Source organism: Pelodiscus sinensis, chromosome 6, assembly GCF_049634645.1.
Source record: "Pelodiscus sinensis isolate JC-2024 chromosome 6, ASM4963464v1, whole genome shotgun sequence".
Taxonomy (NCBI): Eukaryota; Metazoa; Chordata; order Testudines; family Trionychidae; genus Pelodiscus; species Pelodiscus sinensis.
This window is the reverse complement of record NC_134716.1, coordinates 54,251,950-54,271,045: the sequence shown is the minus strand read 5'-3', so window position 1 is coordinate 54,271,045 and position 19,096 is coordinate 54,251,950. Positions and strand designations below refer to the sequence as shown.

General features: G+C 39.4%; 1 protein-coding gene across 2 annotated transcripts in view; it reads right to left on the bottom strand.

The window, feature by feature from the left end:
• Positions 1-1,206: 1,206 nt before the first annotated feature.
• Positions 1,207-19,096, bottom strand: part of CEP120 (centrosomal protein 120) — a 66,280-nt gene continuing 48,390 nt past the window's right edge. For both annotated transcript variants that reach the window (XM_075931936.1, XM_006130100.4), the window contains 2 exons: positions 4,604-4,749; positions 1,207-3,496 (listed from right to left, as the gene is read on the bottom strand). In XM_075931936.1, coding sequence (XP_075788051.1) covers positions 3,259-3,496; positions 4,604-4,749 — 384 coding nt within the window. In that variant the 3' untranslated portion in view covers positions 1,207-3,258. The remainder of the gene's footprint in view (positions 3,497-4,603; positions 4,750-19,096) is intronic.

Here is a 19,096-nt window from a genome sequence, read left to right as displayed (position 1 = left end):
CAGTTCTTAAAAAAAAAAAAAAAAATAGGTGATGGGGAGGATGAGAGGAGAGGACAAGAGAAGGAAAAAGAAAGGGGGGGGGGGAGGGAGTCAATTAGAGTGTCCATGCTACATAAAGCTGATAAAGAAGGTGCAAATTGTTCTTAAGTATCCATTATTTGGTTTTTTGTGTCATTAGGATATGGAATATAATGGGTCATCCAGCCAATGTCTCTAGTCATACCTTTGTGATAGGAATCAAACCTGTAAATGATGTTAAGTTCTAAGGCTTCCCTGTGTAGTTGGCTTGTGGAATTGGCCTGAAACAATATGGTGACTTTGAGATCCATTAATGAGTGTCCAAGAAGGTTAAAATGTTACCCAACAGGTTTGGGTATGTTGCCTTTTAAGATATCTGATTTGTGTCTATTGATTCTTTCCCATAGAGACTGTCCAGTCTGGCCAATACACATTGCAGAGGGGCTTTGCTGGCATAGATCACATTAGTGGATGTGGTTTCACTGGATTGCTACTGTGCAGAAACAAGATTGGCTCTTGAGTTAATTCAATGCACATCTATAGAAAAATATACTTATTACCAATAAGCAGCTATTTTAGATTGAAAAGCCTTTGGACAAGTTGTTTAAAAAAAGTACAACTATTCTGTATATAAACAGACTAAAATTCCGTCCACATCCTTTTCTATCCTGGTCAAAATACAGATTTTTTGTCAATAGGTACAAACAAATTGACAATACAATTTTTTGTCAATAGGTACAAAAAATTGTCAATAGGTACAAACAAAAATATATAAAAAAATCTTTTCTAGAGGGTCACAGAATATATATTTCCTATTCTTACAATGTTGTTTTTAAAGTTAAATTGACCTGAACATCTAGGTAACATGCCTAGAAACAGGTTTAAAATGTCATCATCTAGTGAATTAATAAAAATATTTTAATTAATTAAAATGAAAAATGTTCATGTTGATGAATGCCAAAAAAGCCTTTCAGTATCTCCACCTTTTTTCTTATTGTAAAAGATATGTAAAAGTAGCCAATGTATTAGAAACACATAAAACTTGCGATGTTTTCATGGATTGAATATATTGATTATTGCAAGCACTTAAAACTAAGACAAGATTTTTGTAACAATAAATTGAAGCAAAAATATTTTCCTAAATACACAAATTTGAAAATAAAAATCAAACTCAGCCTCTGTAAAATGTGAAGTTGTTTGAATTCAGATTTTTATTTCTTAAATAGCAAAAACATGGAAATCACAACATTTAAAATATTATCAGATTAAAGGTGAAAATGTTTACATTGACCTAAACCAAAGTAAATGGAACTTCAATATTTTAAAATAGTTACCTTTTATTAGTCTAAGGCCCCCTCTAGTGTTGGGAAAAAAAATAATCCCAGCAAACAAACTTTTTGAGAAAGAGGACTCAAAGAACTCTGAACAGAGCCTCCATTCAAGATTATAAAAACATCCCACATTTATTTGACATTTGCATATAATCATACATCAGTGATATAGAATATGTAGCCATAATTAAGTATCTACAATTCTCCATACGTTTATAATGAACGCTCAGGTAACCATTATTCCGACTGCCAGTGGAAGTTTATTGCTTTTTTAAAAATCTAGCATCTTTAAACCCATTACAATAAACATTTTTTAAAAACTGACAATTTTACTAAGTATTACACCTTGTTGTTATGAAGCCTGAATATTGAAAAATGACCATTTCTAATGGAAAGTTTTATGGTCCTTTTCCTGCAAAGTAAGTGACCTAAAGTTTGTTTTCTTCTGAAAAAGTGACCTAAACAAACCTTTCATTAAATAAATTATTGACCTGTGGTAGAATAAAGAAATACTGCCATCTTTATCAACAATGCATCAAAACCAATACAAAGTCAGTATACCATGAAAATGAAGTTCTAAAACAAGAGTATGGCACTTATATGGCTATAGAGCCATAAAAGTCCAGTGATGATTTTAAATAAAAACGTAAGTATCCTCATCAACTGTATTCATTCATATTTTAAGTGAAGCTGAATTGCTGAGGTTTGTTTCCAGAACTATGAATTTGCATCAGTAACTAACATTTGTGACATCAGGAGATATATAAAACCCCAAACACTCACTGATGGGAGAAGACAGTAAGTGTAAGCTTTCAACTCTGCTCTCACTACAAATTTAACTATGCTAAAACAGATTAAAGGTCTTATAATGTAGGCAGGCCTGCCCTGCCGATGGAAGGGAGGAGAGGGCGAAGGGAGAGGAAAGGGCAAAAGGAGCAGTTGCCTTGAGGCCTGTCAATTCAAAAGGGCCTGGTGTTCCCGGATGCTGTCATTGCTACTAAGGCAGCCAGAGCCCTGGGCTCTTTAAAATGGCCACTGGAGCACCTGTTGGCATGCTGTGGATAGTACTAAAGGGCTGGCAGAAGGAGGCTAGACTGCTTCTTCTGGAAGCACGGACCCACCCCATCTTTCCCAGGGGCCCAGCAATTCTGTCAGCCCCCCTGAATGCCGAGTGACCCTTATTCAACAGTGGCAGTCACAAAAAAAACCAACAAAAAAACAAAAACAAAACAAAACAAAAACTACAACAACAACAACAAAAACCCACAACATCCTTCTATTCTTTGTGCTCTTCTTTTATGGCAATTATTTAGCTTCTTTATATCTCAGTTTCATGCCCAAAAAGTAAGTTTTCTGCTAAAAGAATGGTCAGCTATACATTTATGGTTAAACTATTTTAACTGCAGTCACAAAGTTTAAAACTAAAATAAATTAAACATTTGCCAATGTAACAGGACAACTGAAGAAATGCAACACCTGTTTTGGCTAAGAAGTTACCAAACTCATCACTGGGAATGACTGCAGTCTCTTTTTACTAATACAATTTTAATGAAAACCCATTTAAAAAGAAATCCACAAAACAAGTTATGAAAAATACCGAAGGGAAGCTTAGAACAGATATATTTTTTAAAAATGCTATTATAAATAAATCCAGCCAGGGTCATGGGGAGAGATAGAAAATAGTTAAACAGAACATTCAAAAAATATTTAAGTATATTTACATATAAATATATTTTAACAAAAATTCGTTAATAAAAAATAAAAACGTATGCTCTGATCCTGCAGAAGCTTACACACGTATTTAACATCATGTGCTTGGATCAAGGCCTTAGTTTGTAAACATAATCATTCTGTTATTCTAAAACTAAGGATATTTGACAACTTAAATATTTTTTCCAATCATACTGTACTATTTACTGCTGCTTCTTTTTGAAAGAGCCTCTCTGATTTGGCGATCCAATTCATTTACTATATGGTCTTCATGATTATACACACCTGTTCTCAACAAGGTATCTCTCTCTTCTATCAAGCGAGTGAGATAATCATCCAAGCTTTCATTTAATTGCCTACTATGAAGACTACCCATTTGCTCAACTGAAATATCTCTGGAATCTTGTGATTGTTTTTTGTCTTCATGTTGCTTTAGCCTGAGAATAAAAAAAGTATATCATTCAGGTAAAGGACACACAGAAAATCTGTCTTGTTAAATATGTTTTAGATGGATTTTTATTGAGATTACTTCTGAAGTAATGGAAGTCAAGGAATTTTTTTTTTTTTAATTAAAACAAACTAACCCTTGCTCGGGTAAATTTAAAGGAATCCTTTTAAATCCAAGAATACCTTAGATCAGGGCTACTTAACTTTGGAAGCCCTGAGGGCCACAATGATACTCACAGTACATGCTGAGAGCCGCAACTCAAGTGTGATTGCATATATATGCAAATATATGCAAACAGCTCTTCACGCTGATGGCATGAATACAAAGATTAAGGCAAGACTACACAACACACAGGCCCTATTTAAGTCAGTTCTGCTGATACTAATAAAATGCAATATTCACCCGATTTCCACCCTTATGACAGCACTTTTAATGAGCAATGACAGTCCAGGAATTTAATTACTAAAACGCATATCAACAGAAGGCCATTATATTGACTACATTTTTTATCTGGCTCTCACCTATGGGCCATTTGTTGAGCCCCGCATAAACCCAAACCACACTCTGGGCCTTAGACAGGCTGCAAGCCGCCTGCTGGCTACGTATTAAGTAGCCCTGCCTTAGATCGTTTGTGTACCATGATTTCATCAAGATTTCTACTTATATAATGCTATTTAAAAACTCACATAAGTGGCCAAGATCAGATTTTAAAATTACTGGAAACACAATAATAGATGGAGAACACATTAGATATACTTAAAATATAAATATGTGGGCCAAGAGGAGAATTGAAAATCTCCATTAGGGTAGCTTTTTCCGACAGTTCTGCTTAGAACTGAAGGTTTAAAAAAAAAAAAAAAAAAAAAAAGGCTTGTTGTAGTATAAGCACAATCATGACAAAAACTGGGTATAGTGGCCTTTGGCATAGATTTTCTATAATACAAGACTGTTATATTTTATAAATGAACAATTTTTACCCAAGGGACACTAAACCATGTTCTTTTATTGGATTGACAGCCAATTAAAAATTTGATTTAACTGAACCTTCCCCTATTATAAGGCAAGGGGGAAAAAAATCCTACAACTGCTGTAATACCTGTTCAGTTCATTTCTAATATCCTCCAGCTCTTTTCGCTCAGTTTTCCCCACTTCTTTCTCCTCTGCTGCCAAATAGCGTAGTCTCATGTGCTCCAGCTCTTGTTGCTGCTTTTTAAGGCGGGCCATTGCATTCTCTTGTTCACGCTAAGGGAAAAAAATAGTTTGACATTAAATATTACTCATAAAAAGTGCTAACTGTAATTAGTGTTTCAGAACCCACAAGTAATAATATAGATACAGCATACAGACATAGAAAATAAGTAGCAAAATCAATACACTAAATACTTTTATATAGATTAGATTAATTCTGATGTTAGGCACAAATGAAGCAAAAAAGACTGAGGCAGAAGTTTGCATCAATCAAAATCACAATAAACATTTTTTGAGAACCAAATGAAACCAACTCTAAGGCCAAAAATACCAGCTCAGTCAGCAGTAGACTATCAAATGGGTATATTTTAGAACTGATGCGCATGGATCTTCAGTTTTTAATTAAAAACAAACACATACTGCAGTCTTGAATACTGCTCAAGTAAATACGTGACAGAGGGGCTATATAAATACCTAGATAGATAATTATAAACACTAACATTCAATATTGTGAAAAATAACATTTGAAAATTGTAAGGAACAGTACGTGACTCTCTCCGTCCTACTAAACCTGCAGAGCATAGCACCACAAAGTTTTGTTCAGCAAAGGTAATTTTATCCTAAGAAAAGAACTTCTTTCTAAACTGGTATCCTGTCTTAGGGCATGTCTACACAGACATTTAATTCACTGCAACCTGGGATGTGAATCTACTGTGAATAGCCTGCCATATGCTATTGTCAGTGTGGATCCTGCTGATCTGCATTAAGAGTGTTCTTTAAACTACTTCTATTTAAGCGCTGGATAGATAAAACTGTTCTAAAGAACCGTATAGTTCCAGGTCCGAAGGTTAGTGTGGGGTAAATTCACATGCCAGTTTGTGGCACATTAAATGTTCATGTAGACAAGTTATTCAAGCCTGGCTTGAAACACTAAAATAGATTCAGATTTCTTCTTATATTTATTCTATTTTCAAACTGAGTAAAAGTCCAAAGGAGGAAGAAATAAAAACATTGACTTGTTTTAGTTTTTTTTGTAAATAAATTTGGCTTGGTTAGTAACTGGGTTTTTCAAAGTTCATAATTGCTAAAATATAATTACATGCCCAGCATCGAACATGACATTTTATAGCAAAACCAGGGACAAAACCTAGTTCTTCTTGTTGATATTAAATTGCATTAACCACAAGAACTATCTTTTTCCCCCCCTGTCATTTTCTGACTAATGAGCTATAGAATATTGCTTAATTTACTGTGCACTGAAAGGAGCGGGAATCCTGCACGAAACAGCATATTATCATGTCATTAGATACTAGATGTCATAGTACAGGTGTCAGCAACCTTTTTGAAGTGGCGTGCCAAGATTCAACCCTCCTGCCCTGGGTCGTGCCACTCTCCTGGGGGGGGGAGGGGGAGAGGAGAGAGGAGATGGGGAGAGCTCTTTCCAGCGTGTGGCCCATGGACCAATGCAAACCTTTCTATGGACTACCTGTTGCTAATGGAAACTCACCATTAACTACATAATTATGCCTGAGCCATTTTGCTAGTGCTGCCGTTGGAGAGAACAATTTAATTTAAATTATTAAACAGATTAAGCATTTTTAGCGTTCTCATGTTAGTTTACCAAATTTCATTTTAAATAAAGTAAAATATTATGTCCAACACAAAAAGTTTCAATGTTTTCTTTATTGATGGCAGGGGTGGAGAAACTTTTTGGTTCGGGGGTGAGGGTGGGGGGGTGTCACTGAAACACAGAAAAAAAAATCAGTTGAGAACCACACAAGTGAGAAACAAAAAAACTCCTCCCCAAACCCCCAACCCTCACTGATGTGGCCCCCAACTGAGACACCTCACTCTTCTGGCACTCCAGCTCCCATGTAGTGAGCAGAAGGGACAGGGGGGACTGAAGTTCAGGGTTTCCTAGAGGTGAGATTTACTTTTCTGGGGCCCCAGAGTTAGTGGATTTTTGTGGACCCCCTTAGGGTCTGAGGTGGGAACAAAAATGAGGGGTTCAATGTGTGGGACAGGGCTGTCAGCCCTGGGATAGGGATGGGAGTGCAGGATCTGGCAGGAGGTTGGATGCAGGTCAGGGTGAGGAGGATAGGATCTGGAAGGGAGTTTGGCAGCAGAAGGTATGGGGTGGGGGTAGGAGAGGGAGGTTGGAGGTGGGAGGAGGTTGGGGGAGTAAAGCAGAAAAGGTGAGAATGCAGCCAAATAGCTAGTTGGGGAGGGAGGCAAAGAAGTGGGGAGTAAAGGAAAGTGAAGCTTCTGCAAAGTAAAATTGTATCCCCCTCACATCTTCCCTCTGCTCCAGCCTTGCACCTCTCAGCCCCAGGACTCCTCCCAGCCTAACCCCCTGCATCGACTCTCAGTGCAACCCCTGCTCCACATCCTCCTTCACCCCCTCCTGCCATCATATCCCTGTGCCCACAGCACTCTCACTGGCAGGGAAGCAGCGCTGGGACTTGCAGGCCCCCAGGAGCAGCGCTGGAGCGAGAAGAGGTTATGTGTGTGTGGGGAGGAGGGGCAGAGTCTCTTCCCTGCCTGGACCAGCCCTTTGCCTGCAGGCTGTGGCTCCGGGGCTGGGGTAGGCAGAGCGCTGGGTCCAGCCAGGCCAGATGTAGCAGGGCTTTGGGGAAAGGGTTCTTCGCCCCCACACACAGCCCGCAGGGAACAGCACAGCACAGCCTGGGCCCTGGCACCACATGTGCTGGCCACCCATCCATAGCTCTGCGGAGCAGGCCCAGATCCGCCCTCTCCCAAAGCAGGAGGCAGCCCCAGGGATACACGCGTGCACCTCTCCCACCTTCTCCCCAGCAGGAAGCCGGAGCTGCTTCTCTTCTAGCCTGCAGCTGCGTGGCTGAGGCTCAAGCCACAGCATGGGCTCCCCGCTGTGGGGTGGGGGCTAAGCTCCCAGTCTGCATGCCAGTAAAAATCGGCTTGCATGCCGCTTGTGGCAGGTATACTGGGGGTTGCTTACCTCTGTCAGTGCATCATAACTCTTAATTCTGGCATATCTTAACTTGTGCTTGATTTTGCAACTTAAACATTTTAATTATTTGCAAGCATTTTACTCTTCAATTTTTGACTTCATTAATAAAATCTATTCGTATAATATATATAATTCACCAGTCCTGGCACCACCGGGAATTAAAAAGCAGAAAAGAGATGAATTAGGAAAGGATAGAAACCTGTAGCCTGAAGTGTGTCCAAAAAGGAAAGAAAAGATCAGTAACGATTAGTAAATGAATGAAGCAACTACCACGTTGTAGCCCTGCAAATTTCCTCATGATATGGCTATGTCTTTCTTTCCATGAGTCAGCCCTATAGACTTGCAGACTGAAGCAAAGGACAGTAAGTCTATTTTGCTATCTGGGCTTTGTACTATTAAAGTCAATGGAGCTCACTCTTAAAGTCAATGGAGCATTAGTTAAATTCAGCGGGACCAAGACATCAGTGTCTGGCCTTTTTAAATGTGAAACAGAGCACACAATTTGTAGAAGGGAACAGTACTTAAGAGTACTCAGAATACATATAATAAAGCAAACTTCAGTAGGATAGACTAGGCAAAAAGGAAGAAGAGTAACATCCTAATTGAAGGAAAAAGGCTGAGTTCCCTTGCGATAAAACTTTCATAGTTGTTCACAATCCTATTTTTGTCCAAAAGAACAGTATCAACGGTTCTCCTTAATGGTTAAAGCTCCGAACTCATTTAATGGATAAAATAGTGCAAAGCCGGGATGACCAGATTAAATTTATATCTATGCAAAAGAAACCAAAGGGCCAGACTGATCATCTTGACTGCAGATAAGTTTACAAACAGGAGTAGGATCCAGCACTTCTCCATAATAGCCCCAAAGTTCCTGGTGCTTGCATTAGAACCAGCAAGAAGCTTAACCTTTGTGAAAAGATGCAACAGAGAAAAAGTCAGTTACCAATTAATGCTGTGTTGTTACTCAAAGGAGCAAATAGGGCTGCATACAGAGACAATGTACCTTGGTTGTAATGTTTTGATAGGATTTCAGGAGATTATCCGTAATCTGAACAGAATAAATCCAGATGTTTCAGGCTCTTATTCTTTAGATAGAAAGAGTCTAGGAACACAAGTTCAAGCAGCTGATCTAGTAGTCTTTCAGAGGACTCTCCACAACAGGAAGTTTGAAGAGATTTGACAGACAACTCCTTGAAATCATCCATTACCAAAAAGTGGAATGCCCAACCCATCATTATGTCATCTAATCCCATCTGATTTTCCTGTTGACATTAATGATGATAAAAGAGATAGAGAAGAACCTCCCTTGACCACTGCAATGAGTAGGTTCAACTTGTCAAGCTATCTTTACCCAGTGCGTGAGAACAACAGGACCATATTTGTGATTGTAGAATATAACTGTGCCTACCTCCTATGGGGTTTCCTAGAAGACCAAGATCCTGGAGAGAACCTGTTGGTTTAAACCCTTCTCCTCTGTCTTGAGAACTAGCCCACATATTGAAAGTTCATTTGTATACAGAGAGAGATGACATTATGATGTTTTTCCTTTCACCACAGATCAGAATTCTGAATTGTCTTTGAAGAGAAAAGCTCTAAGTTCCTCTCCTCTTTCAACCTGTATCACAATACAAGCTCCCAGTTGTCATGCTCTCTAAAGGACTATTATGGATTCTGGGGAAAGCCTGAATTTCTATAAGAAACATCCAAATGGTCCTCAGGTCCATTTAACTAACCTCCCTTCTGTACTGATGCTCCTGTCATGTAAAAAGAGCACAGGTGGGTTCCCCAGCTCCTCAAACTTGTTTTTTTCAAGATTCAGAATGTGCGTGATAGTTGGGGGGGGATTTCATTTGAAGTAGATTATTGGGAGAAGTCCACCACAAGAGAAAAAAGAAGTTTGAAAAGGCTGGGAGTGAAGCTTGTTCCTGTACAATATTCTTTGCTTCATGATGGTCTATGGTTATACAAAGAAAGCTTAAGTGACCTAGAAAGTGAAAGTACAGGTTGAACCTCCCAAATCTGAGATTCTCTGGTCTAGCAACATCTGTGAGCTGGCAAGGTAACAAATGTTGAAGAATCAAAGAGCCCCAGGAGCAGGAACCAGCCAGAAGAACACAGGGTCCCAGTAGGGCCAGCAGCAGCTACACAGGGGAACCCTGGCATCAGCAGGGCCAGGTGGCATCAGGGAGCCTTTGTGTTAGCGGTGTCAGGTTGCCAGAGAGCCCCTGGCAGTGGGGGCCAGCAGTGGCTGGGCAGCCCAGCCGGGGAATCCTAGGAACAGTGGCAGTAGTGAGGCTGTGATGGCTGGGAAGCCCTGACTGGGAAACCCCTGGATGGTAGCAGTGCGAGAGCGCTGGCTAAGAAACCTTGGGCAGGCTGCAGCAGGGTAATTCCCAGGGACTGCCCCGGCCAGGGAACCCCAAGAAACCCCCAGCAGCAGTGGGGCCGGTGGTGGCAGGCGGCCCAGGGCCAGAAAATCTCAAGGAACCCCTGGAGGTAGCAGGGCTGGCAGCGGCAGGGCAATTCTGGCGAGGGAACACCTGGCAGTAGGGCAGGGAACCCCAGCCTTGAGAGCCCCAGGGAGAGGAGCTGGCAATGGGGCAGCCAGCAGGGGAGCACTGACCTCCGGTAGTCTGGCAAACTCCCTGGTCTGGGACAGCTCAGGTCCTGAGAGTGCTGGACAGGGAGGTCCAACCTGTATATATTTTTAAGGCTGATGTACCAGTCATCCCTGGCTAGGTGGAGACAAACTAGCTGTAGGGTAGAAACCTCTTGATTCTTCCTTAGTCAAAAGAAAGTCTGGATGTCTTCTTTTATGCTGCAATGGTCTAACAGTTTTGGTCCAGAAGTTTCTTGATAGAGAAAATCATTAATGACAGGTTGAGGGACATAAATGAGGGATAATGAGAACAGCAGTCACAAATGAAATCTGTGGAAGCCAATGTGAGCGAGACCTTGTGGAGAAACAAGGACTACATGATGTTACCTTTGTCATTTCATCACAGCAGAATGGGCTGCATCAGGCCTTCCAGCCTTGCACCAAGCTGAAGCAAAGCTACACAGGAAGTGGAAGCAGAGTGGATATACATGTGGTGATTGTACAAAGCATTTTTTTCTATTTGGGCAAAGAATTAAGAAAGTGAGCTGTTGCAGTGAAACAGGAGATAGCTTAGTTTGAAGGTGCTAAAATGCCTCCTGCCCATACAAACCAGGAATTAGTCTCCAAGAAACTTTTTCTCCAACAACAGCTGTGGACAGTACTTCCCAGCAGCATCAAGATTAATACATTGGGTACAGTATAATTTATAAGCAAATCTTAACTAAGATTACTACAATAAAATCCTTCAACACAGTAGTAGTTTGATGTATTTATTGCTAAGGCATTCTATATTTTGATAATTTTTATTGTTCCTATGATAAGCGGAAAAGTATCAGTTTTATAACTTAGAAAGTCAAAACAAAACAAAAATACTGGTATGGGTATGAATTACCCAACTGGAAGATGTGCTTATATTTTTAGCTGTGTCATTTTCTCTTTTTTTCAATACCATATTAGCACAATATCTAAAACCAATCTTCTCCTGGAAAATCCATAAAAGCACAGGGGAAGTGATCCTATAGACTACACGACAATTTATGGTTCAAACTATAATTATGTAGTTTAAAATGCAAACCCCTTATTCTAAATTACATAATATTATTTACCAAGCATAATTATTTTTAATCTTTTATAGTCTGTCAATCTATATGCTGAACATTCAGAAATAAATGTGATTTATGTAGCATTCAGAATAAACAGAAACTAGCTCCCCACAGAATTATTCAATAAAGGAAAAGCATGTTAAAAATGTACATTATATATCTGACAAGGATAGAGGAGTTAGTATGATTTTCATATATTGTATGTTATGTATGATACAGTACAAAATCTTAGCATTCAATTGTATCACATCAGAGGACAGAAAAAGAATGGATCCTTTGTAAAACTCAGATTTTGGGGAGGAGAGTGAAGGAAAGATTCTTTATCCATATTTGGTGATGAAAATTGCTACCCTTTATCAGACTCTTTCAGATACCAAAACCATTTTTTTTCAATCACACTTTCAATACTGCACCATGAAACAAGCTCCCTATTCACTGGTGCTAAAAATAGTGTAAGTGTGAGACTATTTCAATCTTAATGGAAATTACTGAAAAATGTCTTTTGAAACCAGGAAGAGATATTGAAATGATTCAGCATTCTCACGTTCATTTATACTATTTATATTACATTCTATTTCACACTGAACTGACAAATAAAGCAAGGACAGTTACATTTTTGCAGTTTCTCTAATATTAAGTATTTTCATTATAAAGCTACAATATATTAATGAGACAGGGAAAAAGATCTTAATTTTTACAGTGCTGAAATAATGAAATGGACTGCCTCTGCAAAAAAGGTACATTGCCACTAATACTTTGAGGAATCACAATAATGCAAAGATTAATCCAAATATTAAACATCCTCCATGAGGGGTGCTGAAGGCCACTAAACCAAAACTATAAACTGTATATAAGATGGAAACCTCAGGCTGGGGTAGGGGAGTGCAGAAGCACCCCCAGAATCCATGGTCTCTACCAATTTATCTTAACAAAAAGCGTAGTTAATGTATTTTAAAAATATTATTTATCATCTCCATTCTATTTGTAATACTCCTAACCTAAAGACAAACAGAAGAGTATTTTTAGGTCTGAAACTGCTTACTGAGCTGATACTCTCCTCATATGGAGAAATATAGATTTCAGATAGCTATTTTGCCTGGATGGATAATTTTCATATTACACAATCACATTTTGAAGTTTAAAATCAAATGACTCCTGGAGCACTCTAACTGATTTCACTAAATGGTTTGAAAAAAGCAAAACATTCCTGAAATATATTTTCTCAGATATATATCTACTTCTGATAGCGTGCTAGGAGACGAAGGTGGAATAGTACGCCTCTGAAATGAAGGAACCCCTGCTCAAGTTTACCAGGTCACCAAATATCAACAGCCCCCCAGTGGAGCAGAGAAATAAGAAAGCGTCAGAAGACCCAGAAGCCCATGTCAGCAAATTATGTTTTATATTTACTGAAGAGATATTTTTACATTCACTGGTTATATGGTACAGCACCATTCTATTACTCTATTCTCACTGAGTGTCTCACTCACCCTGCCTTCTATACTGTCCTCTCCTTCACTTTTTCTCTCTCTCCCCTCAAAAAATCATATATTCTTTTTTCCAGTTCCTATACTCAAAATTCATGTCACCAATGACCTAACCAAGCAAAAACAAACAAACAAGCCATACCTAGCTAACAAAGTCTCTGCCAATCAGGTGCAATTATTTAATCCTGGTATCTTCTTTTTCATCATCCTTCATTTCTTTGTGTGTCTTGAGATTGCAAGCTCTTCTGGGGCAGGAATGATGCTTTTTTATAGGTTTGAACAGTGCCTTGCATATTTTGGGCTCCAAATCATGATTTTGGGCCTTTAGATACTACAGCAATTTATGAATTAAATAATCAGTAACCAAGCAAAATAATCAGATTATAGAAGAATCCCTTCATGCCGCCAGGTGCTCAAGTTAAGAGGCTCTTCAATCAAAAGAGTACAATCTTTATTTTGCTATAGATGCCTATAAATCCAAAGGGGAGATGTAAACATACATACACTAGACTAAACAATGGCTAAATAGCAGCCACTATTCACTCTCCCACTCACACATACCATACTAGTCTGTGGGAAAAAAATTACGACTGAAGCTCAGGAACTCAAGTAAAGTTTTCTGAAAATAACCCAGAGCTGACAAGTCAGTAGGAGGGCCTGGATGGTTTCAAGACACAGTTTTTAACCAAGACTTGGACCTCCAACTGTTTTTTTTAAACAAAGATTTACATCCCATCCTCGGCTAAATTACTTATAAATTAATCAAATTAATTACTCTAAGTGGATAAGCAGAAGGCTGGACAAGATAGAGCCGATGTCAGCCAATAAGGTCTGTGTTATTTTAAACAAATCCATCAGTTCTGCTTTGAACTAACCCATAGAGTACAAATATGGTAAAAATATCTCATCCCAAAATATACATTCTTATTTAAGAATAAACTTTGTTTCTGTTAATTTTCCAGATCAAAAAAGGGAGATCACCAGTCTTCAAAATTGGCATAAATATCGCTTGCAAACTACAGCCACTATTGCAAGTTACAACCACAATTGCAATATTGTTTTTAAAAAGGGATTTCTTGCATCAAACTTTTGTTAACTTTTACATCTTGAACCTGCAAAGTCGTAAGCATGTGTGTAATCTGCACGAGTAGATCCACTGACTTTAAACTCAACTTCCGTGAGTAAAATTATATTTGTGCTTACCGGTAAATCTCTGCAGGATCTGGATCTTAGTTGGCAAATTTTAAAGACCAAGATTTTAAAGCCTTGAGGTATTTAAAAAAAAATGCAGATTGGGGAGCGTGCACTTTAAACAAAACATTTTGTTAAACAGTACAAATAAAAAGTTACAGTAAATATCTTCAAGGAAAAAAGTGGATGGGTGTGTGTAAGGGAGAAATATCTGTGTGGCTTTGTGACAATTTGTGGATTTTCAGAATATTTTATAAACTTTTACACCATCATCAAATATATTTATAATGTATAATTTTGTAGTTTTCATACTTCAGGATGAGCCTTTGTCACAAACATCAGGGACTTCCCTAATTATAACTGGTTTTACTCCATTTGATTATCCAAAAATTCCAGCTAGAGAGAAATTAAGAATTTCTTCCTTTTAATGTGCATATAGTCTATAGAATATAAAACCGTCACAGCTATGACTGGATTCCCAAAGAGAAAAAGAAAAGAAAATGCTATAATTAAGGAAACAATGACTTTTAAAGTTTAAAATCAGAAGAAAAGAGCATTTTGCTAAATACTTAGGCAGTTGATTATACTTCTTTATTTCATAAATTGGCTGTGCTATGTCACCTTTGAGTAATGGAAATCTCTGTTTAAACATTTCTTTGGCAATGGGCACAAAGAATTAGACCTCATTTCCAAGACTTACCAGCTGGGTTTTGTCATTAACATTTATTAACAATCTAAGATATGGCTTTCAACTTCTAATCCTCACAACACAAATGTTTTGTATAGTCCTCCAGAGGGCTTTGGTGTGACAAATTACTGGCACAGATTACAACCCTGTGGCTATTCACCTTAAGCAATGCAAAATTAACATGGTACTAATCCAATTTAAACAAGAAATTGGATGAACTATTGCAATTGCACAAATCATTTGAACTAAAGCTGATGTGGGATTCCTGAAGGCAACTACATTTCCAATTTTTTATTCAAACACAGCAGATGGGTTCCTGATCAGTTTTGCTTTTTAAATTTTAACTGAATTTTAAATACCAGACTGACTAAATCTTATTTACGAGTAGAACTAGCATATTTACCCAGTATTGCTTGGGTTCTCAAGGAGGGGCTCAGAGCAGTAAGCTGGGAGTGGAATGCAGGCATCAGGGGAGGGGGCGTTAAAGCCAGAGGGCCACCCCTGATTCGTGCCACGGCTGCTTGCTTTTCCTGTCCCTGTCTACAGCTCATCCGCCTCTTGCGCTCCCCAGCCAGAATGAGGAATGCAGCACATTGTGTGCACTTTCCCCTCTCTTCCTGATGAAGGGGAACAGCCATGTGCCGGTACAAAGCTTCAGTCCCACCTCCCTAAAGGGAAACTGGGGAGTGGGAGGCTCGGGACTGGGATAGTCCTGGACAAGGGGGGAGCGAACACCCAGCCAGCCCCTTTCACCTGCCTGGTCATTGTGTTTCTTTTCTATATGGTTTTATGAGAAACAATCCCATTCTATGCACGTCCCATTTTCCTGGCATAACCAAACCCTTACCTTGCTTTAAGTTATAATAAGAGGAAGCTGTATATCAAATTTGGTGGTCCTAACTCTTACATGTAAGAGACTTTCTTGAGCAAACAGAGAAACTCTCTCAAATACATAGCAGATAAAATACAGAATTAACAATGGTATAATAAATAATACCATATTCTCACCAAAAGGCTCCATCTAATTTTAAGTGGACTGCTTTCAGGGATAACATTTCAGGGGAGTATAATTTAGTCTTGATGTCCATTCATTTAAATGGCTCAGCTGTCTAATAAGAGGTTTAGCTGGTCCTGGTCTAGAACTACTAGTTTAAACTTACCAAATTTATTAACTAGTGATGATTTTTGTCACTACCCATCTGGCATGACTTGAATCAGTCAACTAAAAGACGAAATGTATCTAACAGGACTCTAAAAAAACCCAAACAGACAAGATATTTTGGTGTTTCCTTTGGGAAAATCCAGCTTCTGGGGTGAAAAGATTAGAGGAGCAAATGATCCTCTATGCACAAGTATTTCAGAAATATTAGAGACCAGTTTCTGACACCTAAAATAATTAGACAAACAGGAACAATCTGATGACAGCGTGTAAAATTGAACCTTTGATTTTCTAACTATTATCAAATATACATTTTACTAAATTTCTACGATTTATCTATAATGGTACATCTAGACTACATGGCTCGGTCGATGGAGCCACATAAAAGAGTTTACTCGGCATAGTCAAAGAAGCGGCGATTTAAATAATCCCCGCTTCATTAAAATAAAAATGGCTGCTGCGCTGTGCCATATCAGCTGATCGTCGGCACAGCGCAGCGGCCATTTTTATTTTAATGAAGCAGGGATTATTTAAATCCCCGCTTCTTTGACTATGCCGAGTAAACTACTTTACATGGCTCTGTCGATGGAGCCATGTATTCTAGACATACCCTAAGATATAAAGAAAGAAGGGAAGGCTTACTCACTAAGAATTTGCGATCTCAAATTCATTGGTTCAGATTTTGATGATGACCTTGCCCTACATCCCATATCCCTCATTGATTAGCACATGAAATTCTCTCACCCAATAGGCCATGCAACTCTCCCTGCAGTATCTTCCTCAAGCTTCAATTGTACATTAGATTGTGCTCTCTCATCACAAGGGAAGAAAAGGGAGAGGTAGCGAAGTAGCAGTATCTTGTTTATCCCTTCCCAAAAGTGGGCCTCCTTTTAAAAACATGTCCAGATAGATCATTCCTCTTTCCTCACAATCCAGTAGACTCTCCTTTCCAATCCAAAGATGTAATTTTCTAAGAAGATCAGACGAGCCTATTTCTTAATAATGTCTCCTCTAGATCCTGTTAAACTACCGCTTTAAGATAGAATGCACCAGAAAGATCTTTGCTCTTGTAGAAAAAAGTGTTTTCCTTCCTTTCTTGTATCTCCTTATAACTGGTATCTATAATCCTCAGATTCCACTGCAAATCTCATGGAAATACAGGGAAAGCAGTTATGCTGCAACCTGGAGCATACGCTTCAAAATACTGTAATGAAAAAGCAGTGGGATATAAATTACTGGGTCCTGCTGAATCAGATTTGGATTCAGGGAGTTGAAGGGCTCACTTATCCTGTGAAGAGTATCCCTAATGCTGGAGTGAATTTGAATTGCCTCTCCTTGATACATAGCCCTTCCATAAAGCAAAAATAGGATGGAAAACAGGTGAAGATGGAGTATGAAAACATGAAGACTTATCTGAACCCTCAAAATTTAAATGCATCAGGCTTTTTTTTGGTATCTAGGAATTGGTAATATTTTTACTTTTTCTACTGTATTTGACCATGCCTAATGGAAGAGCTTACCAAATCAAATTATTACAAGCACAAAATCCTACCATAATTATAGATGGCAGAAGGTATAGGAAAAATAATATACTGACATGTATATGCATTACTGATGATGAAGGAACTGCTGCTACATGTTTGCCTAAAGAAGATTTTTTAAATGCCTCCCTGACATACCCACAGAAAAATCCACAAGAACAAACCAGCCAAAAAACCCTCCGTTGGCATCACAATTGGGAAAATTCAGGGGCTCCCCCCAAGGCAGACCAGGGAGACGCAGAGCTAGCGCCCCCCCAGCAGACCAGGGAGATGCGGAGCGGCTTTTCTCGCCGTGGAGGACGCGGGCGGTGGGACCGCTACTGGACCAACCCGGCAGCGCCCTAGCTGCTCTGTCTCAGGCGTCCAGATTCAGCCGCTGTTGAAACGGAACAGCGGCTGATTCCAGGAAGCCCGGGGCAGAGCAACTTTGCCTCGGGCTTCCTAAAGTCACCTGCTGGTCAGTTTCAGCAGTGGCTGACTTGGGAACACCTGGGGCAGAGCAGCTGGGGTGCTGCTGGGATGGCCCAGTAGCGCCAAGGAGCAGCACTGCGGGACAAACCCAGCAGCACCCCAGCTACTCTGCCGCAGGCGTGTCCGATTCAGCCGCTGTTGAAACTGACCAGCAGCGGTTGAATCTGGACGCCAGTTCCGACTTACATACAAATTCAACTTAAGAACAAACCTACAGTCCCTATCTTGTACGTAACCCGGGGACTGCCTGTACTGCTAAGCATTAATCTGTAGTGGATCGTTAGACATCCGGATGCCTCATCCTCACCAGGGACGTACTAAAGTCCAATTATTTGTACTCGTGCTCCAGTACTAAGGGATATGCCATACAAACCTTTTTAGAATGACAATGATCTAACCATATTTTCTAGGTGTTTCAGGCTAAGAAGTTCAGCTAAAACACAACTCTAACTCAGGCACATTGTAGATAACTACTTCCTGTTTAGCAGGAAATCTCCATCCACTATTACAAAATGTACTTCCCAATTATATACTTCTGAACACGTGATTTATACCTCTACCTTTTCATCTGACATTGTAAAGGGATTAGGGGCAAATTCCGTATGAGATTGCACAGCAGAGGTTTTCTGAGTAATTATTTTTATTTTGCAGCTAGCAGTGGTAACAGAGGTTTCAAAATGAATTAAGGTTGTTAAAGAGTGGTTAATTAAGTAACTGTGTAACCACTGAAATCTTAGCTTATACTGCAGAGCCCACAATGCAGCCAGCTATACAAGAGCAGGGCTGGCAGCCAGTGGGCACTGGGAGTCGATTCCTTGCTCCACTCCCAGGGAGCCAGCTGCGTGTGGACTCTACAGTATAAGCTGATAAGGAGGCAGCACCACAAGGTGACCGCTTGCTCCCTGGGAGCAGGGCTAGGGCCAGCGTGTAACTGCTACCATAACCAATAAAACTATTTAAAAACAGTTATATTATTACATCCCTAAAAGGAATGTGCTCTTTCACATGGGACATTCTAGATTTTCTTCAAGCAGTCTTGAATGCAACTTTAAGGTTTCATGATTAAAGGTTTCATAATTAGGGTGTGCAGATTAGGTTCTACCAGCAACATTAACTCACCGGCATTGTTCATGCATAGCATTTTCATTTTTATTTTTATGGTTCAGTGTTGAA